This window comes from Protomyctophum parallelum (genome assembly GCF_964188405.1).
Source record: "Protomyctophum parallelum genome assembly, chromosome: 18".
Taxonomy (NCBI): domain Eukaryota; kingdom Metazoa; phylum Chordata; class Actinopteri; order Myctophiformes; family Myctophidae; genus Protomyctophum; species Protomyctophum parallelum.
The window spans coordinates 17,592,949-17,609,228 of NC_139716.1; the positions used below are offsets into that span (position 1 = coordinate 17,592,949).

General features: G+C 40.5%; 1 protein-coding gene across 6 annotated transcripts in view; it reads right to left on the reverse strand.

Annotated features, from left to right (window-relative positions):
• Window positions 1-251: 251 nt before the first annotated feature.
• LOC310875650 (protein phosphatase 3 catalytic subunit alpha) overlaps window positions 252-16,280 on the reverse strand; it is a 95,966-nt gene continuing 79,937 nt past the window's right edge. The window contains exons 10-15 of one of the 6 annotated variants that reach the window (XM_083788938.1): window positions 15,116-15,187; window positions 13,913-13,939; window positions 11,451-11,535; window positions 11,175-11,272; window positions 5,759-5,788; window positions 252-2,201 (exon numbers count right to left, since the gene is read on the reverse strand). In XM_083788938.1, the coding sequence (XP_083645064.1) occupies window positions 1,999-2,201; window positions 5,759-5,788; window positions 11,175-11,272; window positions 11,451-11,535; window positions 13,913-13,939; window positions 15,116-15,187 (515 nt within the window). In that variant the 3' untranslated portion in view covers window positions 252-1,998. Of the gene's footprint in view, window positions 2,202-5,758; window positions 5,789-11,174; window positions 11,273-11,450; window positions 11,536-13,912; window positions 13,943-15,115; window positions 15,188-16,280 lie in introns of all 6 variants that reach the window. The other 5 variants (XM_083788937.1, XM_083788940.1, XM_083788941.1 and 2 more) reach the window with 5 other exon arrangements.

Below are 16,280 nucleotides of genomic sequence, written 5' to 3' on the forward strand. Positions count from 1 at the left end.
TGCCCTATTCGTCATTCATTGCACAATGAATTACGCACAGCGAAAATGGCCGATATACAAGCTCAGAATGCGCCACGCGTTCTCGCTCACTCATTTAAATGTGTTTGGTCTAACGAATACATAATATGAAAACACGTTACTTTGTTATTCAGTGTAGGTTTAAGATTGCTAATGCAACAGCAATAAGTAAAGGATTATTACATTTTATGTGTGATGTTTGCATAACCACCCCCATCCACACAAATTGCCTCTTTTCAAGTTGAAATTCATGCACATTTTTATTGAACAGTTATATAAAATACTTTTTCCATAGTTGCAAGTGCATGCCTCATCTGCCAACAGTTTTGAAGTTAAATTACAAAAGCAAGGCTTCATGTTGTGTAGTGAATTACTTGGGCACTTAAGCAGTTCTTAAAAAAGTTTGAAGTTTTTTTTCCTTGTTTCATCTTAAAGTATTGAGCAGTATCAAACCTGTAACTGATATACAAAGCAGAGACCCAAATAATAATAATAGTAGTAGTAAGTAGTAATAATAATAATAATAATAATAATAATTATAATAATAATAATCAAATTACACTTTCTGTGGCACATTTACAAAACAGAACAAAACTGATTAAACCGTTACATGACACTAACAGCTATCATGCATTTTGAGTTTCCACATGTAACCACACCTCACAAGAATTGTCAAACATGCTTAATTGGACTGTGTGCACGTACAAGCGTGGATTAAAAATATGACTTCCTCATTCATCGTAGATAGGTAAATGCTTCAATTACAAAAGAAGTTGAAGGCATCGCATTATTATGGTGTTAATTTAAAGTATGCAGGTATACATTTCCAGTATATGATCACTAAAGCGCAATATATTTCAAACCAGGCCACTACAGCCAAGGTATTCAATTTCTCTATCTCAGTTTGATTTTTATAAAACATGCATAGGCAGACAACTTTATTGTACTCTTAGTTTTTACACAATATAGGTTCTCTATTTTTTTTTCTTACTTTGTTCGCAATACTTAAAAAGAGAGAGAAAAATAAAAACACTCAAGATTTCCAGCAAGCCACAATAAATCTACCCCCCATTCCCCAAAAAGAGACAAAAAAATATTTGCAAATGACAGATAAATGTAAATTCCAGTTATGAAACTCAACAAAATAGGTATTCATTACCAAGTAATTTTTAGCCATTATACAGAAAAATCAGGTCAAAGCACACACCAAAGGAACCTGAGGTAAGCAGAATCTGTACAAAACCAGAAAACGTTCCATTATTTGGCATTTCGACAATGTTGCAACATTCTGTTTTTAAGACTGCCTAATTCATTTCAGAGCTATTGTTTTTCTTTTATATAAGAATAGCAAAAAAAGTCATCAATAAATAGTCCTCATTTAGTTTGTACACCCTTATATGTTAAAAACATAATCTTATGTTCTGTCTTTTTTTTTTAGTGCTGTATTTTGTAAACGTACAATAGTTAGTAAGAAGTTACACAAGCCTTACCATTTCCTTGTAAATGAGCGAGGGCGCTTCGATAAAAACATTGTTACTTCTCTGATCTTACTCTCTTCCCTCCATCTTCCATCGACATACCGTATGTGTGTTGTGTACAATCACGTTTGTGGCGGCGCGATCGTTCCGAAATGTGAACCCACAATAATTTAGCAGATTGTTTGACTGTGTGTGAACTAAAGATTTTGTTTTTTGTTTTTCTTTGAAGGCATATCCAAAAAGACTAGCAAGTGAGATGTCACGCGCCCTGAACCCCCCACCCCCCGCACGCATTCTGAGAACTCTGCCTCTCCACACACCTCTCTGCATCTCCATCCATCCCTTCTTTGTCCCCGTTTTTTTCTGCGGTACCGGCCGAGACGAGGATGAGGGTGGCATGCCCCACGACCACGCCAAACCCACCCCACACCCCCATCCCCAGCAGTCATGTTGGGCCCCAACCCAATACCTCCACCTGTCCGGTAGGAGCGGAGGGGTCCCCTCACTGGATGTCGCTGGTGCTGGTGGTGCCCCCCTTGGTGTCCGTGCCGTTGGTCTCCGAGGACAGCGCCTTGTTGAGCGAGTTGAGGCTGGCGTCGGTGGGCAGCGCGTCCCGCCGCGGGGGCATCCTTTCGTTGATACGGTCCAGGCCCTTGGCCTCAGCGAAGCTCGTGATCTTGTGCTGGGGCGAGAAGCCCTTGATGGCTGTTTTTGAGCGTGAAGGAGAGGGGAGGGGGGGTTTGAGAGGGGGAGAAAACAAAAAAACATTCAGGAAGTGGTTGAGAAGCCAATTGAGGGATTTTCGTTAAGAAAAAAATGTAACGGGCCGGCACTTTTCTTGGGACACACTCACGAAATACGACAATGTGCTCCTGTCTGATGTTTGGCTTCATTGCATATCACCGATTGTAAGTTTTTTTTTTTTTTTCTAAAGATGTTGCGTAAATCTGATTGACAGTTCAGATAAGTATCTTGACAGGCCTAATGCTCCACATTAATCTTCATTCATCTGTAATGAGCCCGAAAGAGTACTGCTGAAAGAGGCATTAACAAAATAGAGTGAAAAGTGTGTGAACTAAGAACTAATAGATCAGGCGTTATCGAATGTTTTACTTTCAAGGTCACCCAAAATTAGTTACAGACCTGTAAGGGTCCATTTGGAACCCCCTCAAGGAACCTGAGGGTCGCTGGACCCCACGTAGAGAGTGCAGTACTTGGACCACAGAGAATATTAGCTCCAGCCTCAGTAGTCAGTTTGAAAAGTGAAGATTCTGCTCATACCGTAGCTTTTATAAGCTTTTGCTGCGGCCTTGCTTGTCATCTCCATATTTGAGCTTTCATCTGACCACCATGTTTCAATAATCAGGAAATATATATATATATAATATACACCGTAGGTCTAAAATGACCAAACTTACCCTTCACGTCACAATTAACTCTTCTACAATAAAGCAATAGTTTAATTTGCGCGTGAATGTATTCATCGTGTCGAGCGTGAAGCATTTTAAGGGCTTAACACATGGAACACTTAATACAAACTCATTTGGGGAAACAGTGACAACACAATATCAATGTAGTACCAATTTATCATTTTTCAAAGTGATCTTAACCCGAAGAAAGGACCTTCTAAAACTACATGGGGATGCTCCTGGCATTAGGGTCAATAGGTGTTTTGTGCCATCAACAAATAATAATAATAATAAAGTTAAATAACACTGTCCAATCAAAAATAACTGTTGCTTGAAATAAAACTAATGTGTTTGAAACGTTAATTTATTAAGTTTGTTTTAAAAAGTAAAGGACTGCCATTTCACTGAAATGTGTGTCCTGTGGACACAAATTAAAATAATTATAAATGATTAAATAATGACATAATAAAAAGGCACACAAAAAGAAAAACACCCGGCGACCCCAAAACAACCAGAGCTCCACACTAGCCACATCACAGATTAAAACACAAAAGATTGACAAAAAGGAGAATAGTCAAAGAGAAGACAAAAAGATATGAGATTTTTAAAAGAAAATGTACAAGAGTGAAGTTCACTCCTACAAGGTATTTCCACAGAGCTCAATATATACAGAGACACTACAAAAAAGGTACTTGGGGTGCTAACCACTTGTTACGCCTGGTTGGAGCATGCAGCAAGTACTGGGAGGTCATTGGAAGTCCATTTGAGGGGTGGATGGATGTCCCAAACGCTATTTTCAAAGTGGATCGAATTAAATGGAAAACGGGATTGAGGCAAACTCAATGGATTTTGCCACGCGTTGGTAAATAAATAGGAACCAATTTGGCATATACGTAAATCAAACGAATAGAGTATGTTTACAGGTGCGTATGGATTTCAACACCAACCCCTGCGTAGTTGTATTCAATCTAGTGAGATACGTTCCATATCGTTGATGTCCGGAAGAAAACAAGACAACTAATGTTGTCTTTTTTTAGGTTTTCACATATTTATTTTTCATAAATCAATGCTGTTGAACTCCCTTTACGTCTGTGTTGGTTAAAAACATATTGAACCAATGGAAAAGTATAAAAAAGTGCTTCGGCGAAAACCTCCTAACTCCACTTGAGCTGGATGTCTTTTCATTTCCTGAAACATTTACATTTTGGAGTTAAGTGGTTTCTTCCAGACAGCAGAGATATATTACACTATTAATTTGTTTAAATGGTGAATACACCCACCTCTCATAGTGCTCTGTGCTGTAGTGGTGGTAAGAGTTAAGTATAGCATTTTATAAAAGGGGATTCTTTGCTGATTGATTATTGAGGGACACCATGTTTTGTTTAGAACACAAATTGGATGCGGGTGTGTGGAGAGAGGAGGATTATGGGTAGTGTAGTTGCTTTGCTGCATAGCACAGGTCAGACACAGGTTATTAGCAACTCACAGCAGTGAACACAACACAGCAGGGCAGGGCCACGGAGGAGCCACATGAAGAAAATAAGCAAGAAAAAGTGTCTTGACACTGCAACGCACCGTCCTCTAGGGGGTGCTAAAGAGGAATCACTGAACAATTCCAACGTAAATAGCAGCTGGCAAACTACTATTTAGCTCACAGTTGAGGTTGTTCTTGCGCCACAGGTGGTTTTAAATTACATTTTCTTTTTGGAGAGAAGAAAATCCAATTATCGGGTGGAATATCTTTTTCCCCATCCAATTCAGATGTACAACTATGGCGAATTTCACAATATGCTATTGCAAAAACAATACACAACTGCTTTAATTGTTTCAAAGGGGAAATGTGATTGTAAACATTCATAGCAAGATTTAAATTTTATCGTGAGGGCAGAGCAGAGGCTAGAGATAAGATAAAGGTGAAAGATGCAGAAAGTCTCAGAAAAACAAAATTTCCAACATCTTCCTGCAAAACAGAACAGCTTCTATTTGTGTCAAATACAACAGCACTGATGAGCCCTCAAATTCAACTAACTTCTTTAATATATATCCTTCCGGTATAGCTACAAAATAAAGTCTACAAAGCCTCCTATAGCTTCAATAGTTCAAACATGCTTATGCTCGAGTCTGTTTCGCTGTTCCGGTTTAGAGTTGGAGAAACATGGCTAACTTCCTGACTAATTTTCTAAAAAAAGTGAAAGGGATGAAACCTCAATCCTAATCCCTATTATTGCAACGCATTCGAGTTAACTGGCATTACAGAGAGGCTTCCATTCCAGGGAAAACCTTGTTGTGCAAACTAACCATTTCAGAGAAATAGGATTATTGACTGATGTGGTAATCTTCAGTGAGCTGACAAAATGCAAGGCCTAATAATGAGATTCCCCTAGAAGCTGCTGAACATCGTTTGATTTTCATACCACTATATATATATATATATATATATATATATATATATATATTTTTTTTTTATTATTATTATTATTATCTGGAATTAAAGCAAACAATCATGCCCATTTCAGATAATACAACATGATGTCATTTACTTTGCACTCTCAAAAACATAATAAAATAATAAATAAAACTAGAATTACATGAATTCACAGTTTATGAAATCTTGATAATGAAAATCTGTGCTATGAAATCATTTCCCCTTTAAAACAAAGTGCACAACTTGTAGGATTTCCGTACTTACTTACTTTTTCTTTTTGTGTTAATAATTGTGCCACAATTTTTGTTAGCCCAAACACCCAACACACTCTACTCAAGCACCAGCGAGATGGATGGAAAAAAACCCAACGGGAGCCCAACTGTCTATTGCGTTCACAGCAACAGAAGAGGGCGGCCGGCCCCATTTACCTTCGTCAGCCTCAATAGCTTCAATAGTAGCTGAAGAGAAGAACAGGGGGGAGGGGGGTTGCAAAACGAATGAGAAGTGAGCAGAGGAGTTCCATTTATTTGTTTGTCTTTTTGTTTTGTCCCAAGAACAATGAGCAGAGAGAGAGAGAGAGAGAGAGAGAGAGAGAGCCAATGCCAGACAACACTTAATGTTAAAGAAAACAGCCTTGTTTGTGGACACTCAGACACACGAATGTTAGCAAAGGGGCGGGCGGGAGGGAGGGGGGGCGCTCTGGGGGAGGAAGAGGAGGATGAAGAAGAAGACAGGGAGGGTGGAAACAGATTTTGTTTCTTTTTTTTCTTTCAGACTTCCAAATCTGTCGGGTGGAGGGAGGGCGTCACTGTGGGGAGGAACGTTCATGGAACTCGACCTGAACTTGAACCCGAATCGCCTGATTAAACGGATGGTTTAATCACAGTCTAAACTGTGGGGCTGGAAGGTGATAAGCAGGAGTGCATGAAGATCACAATGGAGATAACGACTGGAGGCAATTAAGACCACTTCTTTTTTTTTTAGAGGCTTGGATTGTTCTTACCTTGTTATGATCAAACTAGTCCATTGTATGACTTGTTTCAATCCTTTGTGCAGTTTAATAGCAAATTAAGAAATAAAAATAGGGTCTCGTTCACTTCCATTGTAACGGGGAAACAGCTCTCAAAGTTGCCCTTTCAGCACATAAACGAATGCAAAACAAAAGTGGATTCTGACAATATATTAGGAAAGCGAGCATGGAATGTTTTTTTTAATACAAAATTGCAGCTTTGTGTTATTTTTAGTATTTTATGTAGAAAGAAGATCCGGTATCTGCACAGCTGAAGCGAATGATTGGAACAGAGCCTGCTGCTACCATAGGCAGCCATTTGATCATAACAAGGAGAAAGCAAGAGATATGGGGGGGGGAGATACTCCCTGGAGAAAATAAATGTATAAGCTAGAATATTTGATGATCTCAAAGGGATGTCCCTTCAATAAAATCTGTAAAAATCTATTATGTTTGTCCAACATTGACTAAATCATGCTAAGTTCAGCAAAATCTTAGCAACATTTACGGGACAGTGGTCTGTTTATGTGCATTACAATATATTGCCATAAGCAGTGACCAGACAATGATACTACTGCCACTTTTGTGTCCTAGTGATTAACAATAATTCTAAAACACACAGCATATTATATAATATAATTGCTTGTAGTTGCGGTTTAGTGTAGTGGAAGACTTCCATTGGGTAACAACTTACCAGTAATATCGCGTGCTTGTAACACAATTCAACGATGCTTAAATAAAGAAAATTTGGGAAGTGCTGACATATACATGTTCACATGTGGGAATAGAGCTCTTCTATTATTAACAACTAAATTACCCACTGGAGGGAGATAATGCAGAATGAAAGGGTTTAATCCATTCTGGGCGGGAACCCCTTTTGGTGTTTTAAGTGTGTTGTGCTTTAGCTATTGATCTTTTTTTTATTTATTTTTTGAAAATGTGGCGCAAATCTATATTCTTTCAGAGTGAACGTTTTTTAAATCAAATCTTTGCTTCTGGGGGAACAACATATTTTCAGATGGGGGTCTGCGGCCAATTACATATATTTTTGGGGGTCCTTGAAATGAAAATGTTTGAAAACCACTGACATAGAAACATAGGGTTTTTCAGAAAACTGTCAGAATTTAGAAGGCATTTGTAGAATCGTCCTCAGGTCTAAATGGGTTAAAAGAACGCAGGCGAGACAGAGATAAGGTTTGAGGGTGACTTTGGATGGAAGCAACATCATTCTTGCAGCAGTGTGTATGTACAGTATGTATGGGCTGCAGTTGAATGACAGCTGAACAGATGTCACACTCAGTGTTCTGGGGGCGGGGCTGGACAATTAAACCAAAACATAATATCCTAACCGAAATTTAATTAGAACTTCTAACAGACTCTTGTGGGTTCATCGAATAGAAGCCGGGGTTTTTTGTTTTGCGAGAATGTAAAAAAACAAGGCTTATATATCAACGAATCGATGCCAAAAAAAGGTTGAATAGAATTTTTATAAAGGGCTAAATCGATTAGTCAGATAACACTTGAGATACCACTTTCACTTAAGCTCTCTGTTATACAGTACGTCGTACAATTGTGGCATGCAACAATAGTGAAAGCTCACAACGCGTTGTAGATAAAGTCCATTAATCATAATCGAGGCAAAGGTTTTTAATAATAGTGATATTGATTTATCGCCCAGCCCTAGTTCTTGGGGTGGAGGAGGGGTGGGGGTGGGGGGGGTGGGGTCTGGAACTGCAGAAGCATCCTTTGATAATAAAGAAAAACTACTACACAACAACTTTTGATCAAGAGTGCCGACATACCTTCAGAGTGCGCGAAGGAACGATAGGAGGTGAAAACCTTTACCACTTACCACAGTCTCAGAAGTAAAGCCAAATATTGGTTTACCGTGTCAAATACTCATCCTTGAACGTAGTTATTTAGTTTAAGCTATGTACGCCAGATGCGCGCGCGCACGCACACACACACACAAACGCACACACAGAGACACACACATACAGACACACACACACACACACACACACGCACACTAGATAGATGAGGTTGACTGCAAAATAATAAAATACAGCTCTACGATACTTGGGAACTAGACACTGGCATGTATAGAGGATGGGAGAAAAAACACGGGGAGGAACACAATGACAGTGGACGGCTAAAGCAAAACCAAGTGGCTGATGGATAGATAGATAGATACACAGCATTAAGGTGGAAGCGCTCAGGCTGTGTCCGTGCGGTGGTGGTGGTGGGCGGACAGGGCTGGGCATTTCCACTAATGCTGGAGCAGGAATCCTTCAATGTCACTCTGCCTTCAAATCGAGGCTCTTTTTTTCCACCCTTAACCCCATCGTGTCATTAAGGTAATTTGCCATTTCTGAACGGCCTACTTAACCCATTCTGGGAGGGAAATCCCCTTTCGGTGTTTCAAGCTTTATTTTATACTTTAGCTATTGAAAAATAGCTATATCTACAAGCTCGTAGCGCGGCACCGAGTACCACGCTACAAGCTTGTAGGTCTGCTATTATTGTGGCGCAAATCTTTGAATATATATTCTTTCAGAGCGAACATATTTATTTTACTCAAATCGTTACTTCTGGGGGGGGGGGGGGGGGTCCCCTGGAACAACATATTTTCAGATCGGGGTCGGCGGCCAATTACATATATTTTTGGGGGTCCATGACAGGAAAATGTTTGAGAACCACTGACATAGAAACATTGAGTTTTTCAGAAAACGGTCAGGATTTAGAAGACATTTTGTTCCCAGGTCTAAATGGGTTAAAGAGGGATGTAATGCACATGTTAAGTTAACCACAGGCACCGAGGAGGGTTCAGCCGACTATGGCGAGCGTTCACGTTCAATGTTCTCTTACGCTGCTATAAGAGCAAGGAAGGTCCTTTACACCAACATTATTATGCTTTTTAAACACATTATCTATCTTTTTACTATATTTTATACCATGGATGGATATTGTGACAAAATATAAAAATATAAATCACCGAAATCTAAATCAAGTGATATGTAACCATAATAACGGTAACAAACAAACCACAGCGGCAGTTTGTTGGACTAGACAGCGGTTGCCAGGACAACGCAGCACTTTTTCTTTTTTTACTGCTCTAACACTGGTGATATGTAACCATAACAACATCTAATAAACAAACTGTTGTAGCAGAGGTTTGCTGGACTTAACACGGTGGTTACCAAGACAACTAAGCCTTCGTCTGCCGTTATAATATCATATTTCACACTCGTCCTTAACATTTCTGGTATCAATATCTAGTCCAATAAACTAACTTAGCATGCAGTATAGATGGCCAAAAGCATCCAATGGTTCACATGTCAATTTAATCAGCTCTCTGTGCGAGAGAACATCCTATTGCTCAAACGTAGACTGAACCCTCCATTCTATAGCCATGTGGATAATAACACTGTGTCGAGTGGTGTTCACAGTCTAAAAGAAGCGGCGCAAAATGTCTTTTTCAGTTAACTATGAGGTATGTGGGGCCTACACTTGCGTTACATCTGATCAAAGAGATGTCTGTGTTGAGAGCCTACATCAGAAGAGTGTCATGATGGATTTCTGCTCTATTTCTTTGTTTTTGTAAATGACAAGGTAGATAATAACTATCCCCTTTCATTCACAATTCTTTTTTTTTTAATGTCAATTCCAATTCATCCTTTTAATCAAAGTCAGTCCCTTGTCTCACCAGACAAGAGCACTGCAAATAATCTATTTAAAAAATAACCTTAAAAAGAAACAAATGAATAAATACTACGACTACACTTCAAACGTATAAGACAATAAATAAATAAATATGCCCATTGCTGTTTTAGGAACTAAAAGAGCTCCAGCTAAATTTGATGTGTTGCCAAGAATGTTCTGGATTGATCCAGAATGCTTATATCCAACTTCCTGATAGCGGTAGCGGGCTGTCAGATCTACTGGAGTGTTTGGAATGTAACATGTGGAGGATGAATTCTATTACTGGAATCACAATATGAACACTCTGGACAGAATACTTGCACAACCGATTATACCTGCAGTTTCTAGTGGGGAGAAACAGAAGAAGAAGAAGAAGAAGAAGAAGAAGAAGAAGATGATGAAGGAGAAGAAAATAAAACAGTATTTGAGTCGGAAACCAAAAACAAAACAAAGGGTTGGATCGCAGAGAGAAACAGGGATGGGTAGATGGGAAGAGAGAGAGAGACATATGAGAGAAGACAAGGATTGGATGCATTCCACATCGTTGGGGAGGAAGGGTGTATAGACTGCGTGAAACAGACCCGGCTGATTTTTGTTTAAATCACTAATCCAGGGTTTACACCCTCCCTCCACCTCAATTTCTCAGCTTTACAAGATTACACAAAATTCCAAGTAAAAGTGTGTACAAAAGTGTGTATTTCTAACTAATATTTATAGAAGTTACCCATGGCAATATACTAACATGAGTGAAACACTTAAATACGTAAATCAATCAAGAGATTTCTCTTATCGTTGGAGGTATCAACTGAGCCTCATTTGAAAGCTAGGTTTACATTTTGCTATAATGTGGCCTGGAGACTTTACCATGCTCGTTAAGAAAAAGTGGCAAGTGAAACTGCAAAATGTAATCTTAAGGAGTAAATAGGCCTACAAGATGCCGAAGCGCAAACGCATAAACAAAAGGAATGGGAGGGAGATGCGGCTGAACAATGAGATAGCAGTGTATTCAAAATGGCACTGGGTGGGGACTACTGAAGCACATTGTACATCGGGGCCCTGTGTGCGTGTGTGTGTGTGTGTGTTACCTTTTAGGGGCAATAGATGGTAAGCAGGCGTGCTGTGAGGGGTCTTACCATTCTGGAGCTTTTCTTTGCCGCCAGACAGGACTCCACTGGGCAGCATGCCTGTCGGGGTGAGGCCCTTCAATGTCAGGACACTCTCACTCTCCTCTCTGAAAGACAGACACAAACAGACACAGACACACACACAGACACACAGTCCACGAGCAGTGTCGAGGTGAATAGGTTGGTCATTAACGGGCAAATACCCGAAACAACTCGCACATGAAAAGTGGCGGTTGAAGAAGATGTCGTGAAAGCTGAAAGTCTTCGGTGCTTGTCTGTCTATACCTGAGCACAGAGAAGACCCTGGCCATCTTTCCAATGGCACGGATCTTGTTTCGAATGACCTCCTTGCGGGCAGAGGCGGTGGCACCTAGACGGGGGGCCAGAGAGCACAGGGTCAGAGAGCATGTCGCAGTAAAGCACACAGTGAGTGACGAGGAGGCATGCGCGCACATCATAGGTGCTTCTCCTAGGCTGATCAATCAATCAATCTCCTAGGCCGATATAGGATATACCCGTAATTTCCGTACTATAAGCCGCTACTTTTTTCCCATGCTTTGAACCCTGCGACCTATACAACGGTGCGGCTAATCTAGGGATTTTTTACAGCTAACGGCCACTAGGGGACCTACTAAATCTATCTCTATGTTATTAAATTAAAACACCTGCGGCTTATAGTCCAGTGTGGCTTGTATATGTACACATTTGTTTTTTTCCCTAAATTTAGCTGGTGCGGCTTATTCAGGTGCGCTTTATAGTCCGGAAATTACGGTAGGTTAAAAATTGGTCAAGTTGAGACTTTAAAACGAATTAAGATTGTGTAAAGATACGTCGGAGTAAGATAAAGAGTAATTTGTGGGTATCAGAGATTTGCTGAAATTGTACAATATCCCAAAACAAAATCAGACCATGAAAAGAAAAACACACACCAGGCGAAACAATGTTTTTTATCCAACAACGCAGTGTTAATTTCGTCGACTAAAATTATGACGAAAAATATTCTTCGACTACCCTTTTCCACTGACGAAGACTAAATAAAAACAAAATAAAAACGAAGCTCCGAGGACAAAAACTATGCTGAAATATATTAACAATTTCGTCAGCAAATACAAACTACGCAAGTGTTAGGTAGGGACTAGTGGAGAGGAGATCCAATAGAACTAGTAAGATATTTTATGATTGGTTGTGCGCAGGTGTCATGCTCTGAAAATAGCAGATCTACAAGCTCACAAGAGTCACAACGAATTGCGTCGTGTTGTGAGCTTGTAAAAGTATAAATCAGGCATTACGACACCATCAGAGGCCGCCGAAATTTATTTCAGTCGACTAAATCAAGTGGAGATTTAGTCGACTAAAATCTTATGATATTTAGTCAACTAAAACTAGACTAAAATCTACTAAAACTTCAACAAAATCTAAATATGTCAAAATTAACACTGCAACCACTCATCACAGCAACGCCAGGATAGTGCTCAGCATTCAGTGCATTCATGCTGCCCGTTTGGGTGTCCAAACTACTTTTTAGTCCAATTTTGCTTCCAGTAGGATTAGGATGTGAGGTAATCTGGGAAATCTGTACGGTGACTGCACACTTGTTGTCTACATGTTCAGATGAGAACACTCTTAAATCTATGAAGTTTTTCCTAATGGAGAGACTCTTAATAGGACTTATATTTTTTTACCCCCAGATTGGAAAAGAAGACTTGTGGAGAGAGAACCTGTTGAGCATAATAGCTAGCTACACACATGGGCCCGGGAGAATACGCTGGGGAAATGACAGCATGTTGAGTGTGAGAGAGATGGAAATGGAGAGAGTGCTTGGTGATAAGTTGGGGGGGGGGGGGTGGGGGGGACTTGCTCAGGGACACCTTGACACATGTCCAGTGCCGAGAATCGAACCCGGAAACCTACTGCCTGCTTCACAGGCGGGCAGCTCTCTGCCCATTCAGCTGGGATCACCCATTCAATTAAATTGATTCAAAACACGGAATTGCATTTTGTTTCAACATAAAAAAAATCTCTCCAATTCAAGCCATATTGCAGAACAAAGCTTTCACTATCTAGTATAATAAAGACTTGTTCGTTTTGGCTTTTTTTATTAATTAAAATGAACAAAACGACTAATTCCATTCCGAGGTACGGATTTTAGTCGAGTCATAGAACAACTGAATGGACTTCTTTGACGGTCCAAAATCTGCTAGGCGACCGGATCTGTACTCCTCAGAGCATGACATCATCGCATCAAACAGCAACTTCCTGCCCGGGAAACGTCTAATTGGTTCCTCTAGCACCACCTCTATTGATTTCTTCCTCTAACCCATTTAGAGCCTGAGGCCCATTCTAAAAAGGCCTTCGAAATCCTGACCTAAGTTTTCTGGAAAACTTCAAATATTTATATAGCAGAATCACATTTTTTACATTGACTTTTAATACTGTAGGTCTACATACTGTACAGAACCCAAAAATGGGCTCCCCGGCCTGAAGGGGTATAAAACACCAAAAGGGGTTCCTGGCCAGAATGGGTGTAAGTAAATAACACCAACAGTCTAAATTAGTACACGCGTTAGAAGGGGTTTTTAAGAAGTGGAGTTAGTCTACAGCTAAAGTGCAGAGTGCAAGCACGGCAACACAAGGTCTAGTTGCTGCTAGGGCTGTCCCCGACTAAGGATTTGTATAGTCGACTGATAGATGAATAAATTTGCTGTTAGTTTGCACACGTTTCCATAGAGCCTGGTGTTTCGTAGTACCTTTCTTGGGGGCATATATTAGCTGGCCTTCTTATGACACACCCCCAGAAGAGAAGAGAAAAGATAGAGTGATCAGTGGATGGCTGTGGAATGGGACAGGGGAGGCACAGCGGAAAGAAGAGGTAGGGGCGCAAAAGCAACAACAACAACAGAGGAAGTGTAAAACAGAAAAAGGGCAATGCCTCAAGGAGACAAAACTCTGGAAAACATAGAAAAGAAAGGAAGGAGAGATAAAAATGACGTTAGATGCGACAACCAAGGTAGTGACAACGTCACAGCATGTGAGAGAAATGAAGAGACTGAAAGAGAGACTGAAAGAGAGACTGAGCGATAGATAGATAGATAGATAGATAGATAGATAGATAGATAGATAGATAGATAGATAGATAGATAGATAGATAGATAGATAGATAGATAGAAAATAAATAAATAAATTGTCATGATGAAAAGAAAAACAATGTATAATAAAACAGAGGCAGTGAAAGGGGGGGGGGGGGGGGGAGTGAGTGAGTGGATAAATGCGTGAATGATGGAGTGGGTTCAGCTGGTCTAACTGTGGGACAACAAGTCCGCCTCATGTTCCAAACTGCCAACGCCCCCCCCCCCCTACCACCACCCCCCGGCAACCAAACAGGAAATGATCTCACCGGTCCTTCCGCTAGGTCTTTGAGCTTTCTGACGCACACAACTGTGGCTTTGTAAACAATTTCAGAGGGTGCTGGGGGGGGGGGGATCTCAGGCACTATCTAGGACAAAACCACCTCTGACAACAACAATAGTAAAATTAATGCTGAATGACACAGGCGGGGTTGCGGGTAGAATTGTCGATTGTCCCTCCCCTTATGAGTCAAGTTGTGAAACTTTAAAAAAAAAGCAAAATAAATTGCTGCTTCTATACTTAGTAGCCTAAATAATGTCCGACTTTTCTGACTATATACCAGACACGTTACATAGCCTACTGTATGCATGTGGTTGTGTGCGTTTTGTGTGATATATGCAATATGCACACAAAAACATTCTGACAGAATACTGAGCGTGAAAAATACATCAGGCTCTGATCTTTCATTGGCAAGGCAGTGAAGGCACACCCTCTAGTGGACATGGTGACCAGGTGCAGTGAGAACGGTTGGCCATGGCAGCACCACCAGTGACTGTAGTCTTGTTTTCCCCCCACTTGGGTCTGTCCTGATTCCACACGCTTACCATCCATCTCCTCCTCAGTCGTCAGCTCATCGTTGGAACAGATGCTCAGCACGTTCACCAGCATCTCAGTGACTGTAGAGCAGAGCAAAACGGAGACAATTGTATGAGCAATGCATTTGTAACAATGGAACGCTGAACAAACAAAAAAAGCGGATTTCTAATTACAAAGCGAAAGTTCTAATCAGTGTGGTTGCCCAAAGGCATAGCCACACTATAGTTATTGTCACAACTTTATTATTATTTTTCTGGAGTAACTTCCGCTGTGATTTGCATAACGTTTGTAGTAGCTAAGTGGCTGTTGTTGGTTACGTAAGGAATCTCTGTTTTACAATCGTTTATAAAGACATAAATTCCCTTGCAGGGGCAGAAGACCAAGCGATTCGAGCGCTATAGACATTTTCTAATTAGCGAGGGGCCAATGTAAGCAGTCAGCTTACATTGGTACAAATACTGCCACACCCATGTGACTATGTCGCACCGCCATGTATGGAGATCTCTGTACCCGTCAGTCCTTGTCCCTTATATGCCCATGTATGTAGATCTCTGATGTCATCATCAGCATATTTCCATATAATCGTTTAAATCGTGCAATAACTCTCCATTCTCCTCTCCGATTTGCCATCCATTCGGAACTCATCTGTGCGCTATATGCCCTCATCTCTTCTAATGGCACAATATATTACATATATATATACAACCACACTCACAACTGAGCAGGATTCCATCTAATCTTTCTAGTTCCAATTATGCGATCAGCCTGTCTGATCCAGCCTGTGCTATTACCTTAAACCCATTTTGGGCGGGAACCCCCTTTTGGTGTTTTAAGGATTACCGGTATGTTATTCTTTAGATATTGAAAAATAGCAGATCTACAAGCTCGTAGTGCGGCTGCTACGAGCTTGCAGGTCTGCTATTTTTGAAAACGTTTTTAACTCAAATCTTTGCTTCTGGGGGGGGGGGGGTCCCTCTGGAACAACATATTTTCACATGTGGGTCGGCGGCCAAATACATATAATTTTGGGCGTCCTTGACATGAAATATTGAGCACCACTGACATAGAAACATGGGGTTTTTCAGAAAACTGTCAGGATTTAGAAGACATTTTGTAGAATCTTTTGTCAGGACTAAATGGGTTAAAGCTTCATTGATCATAAGGCTGGGAAAT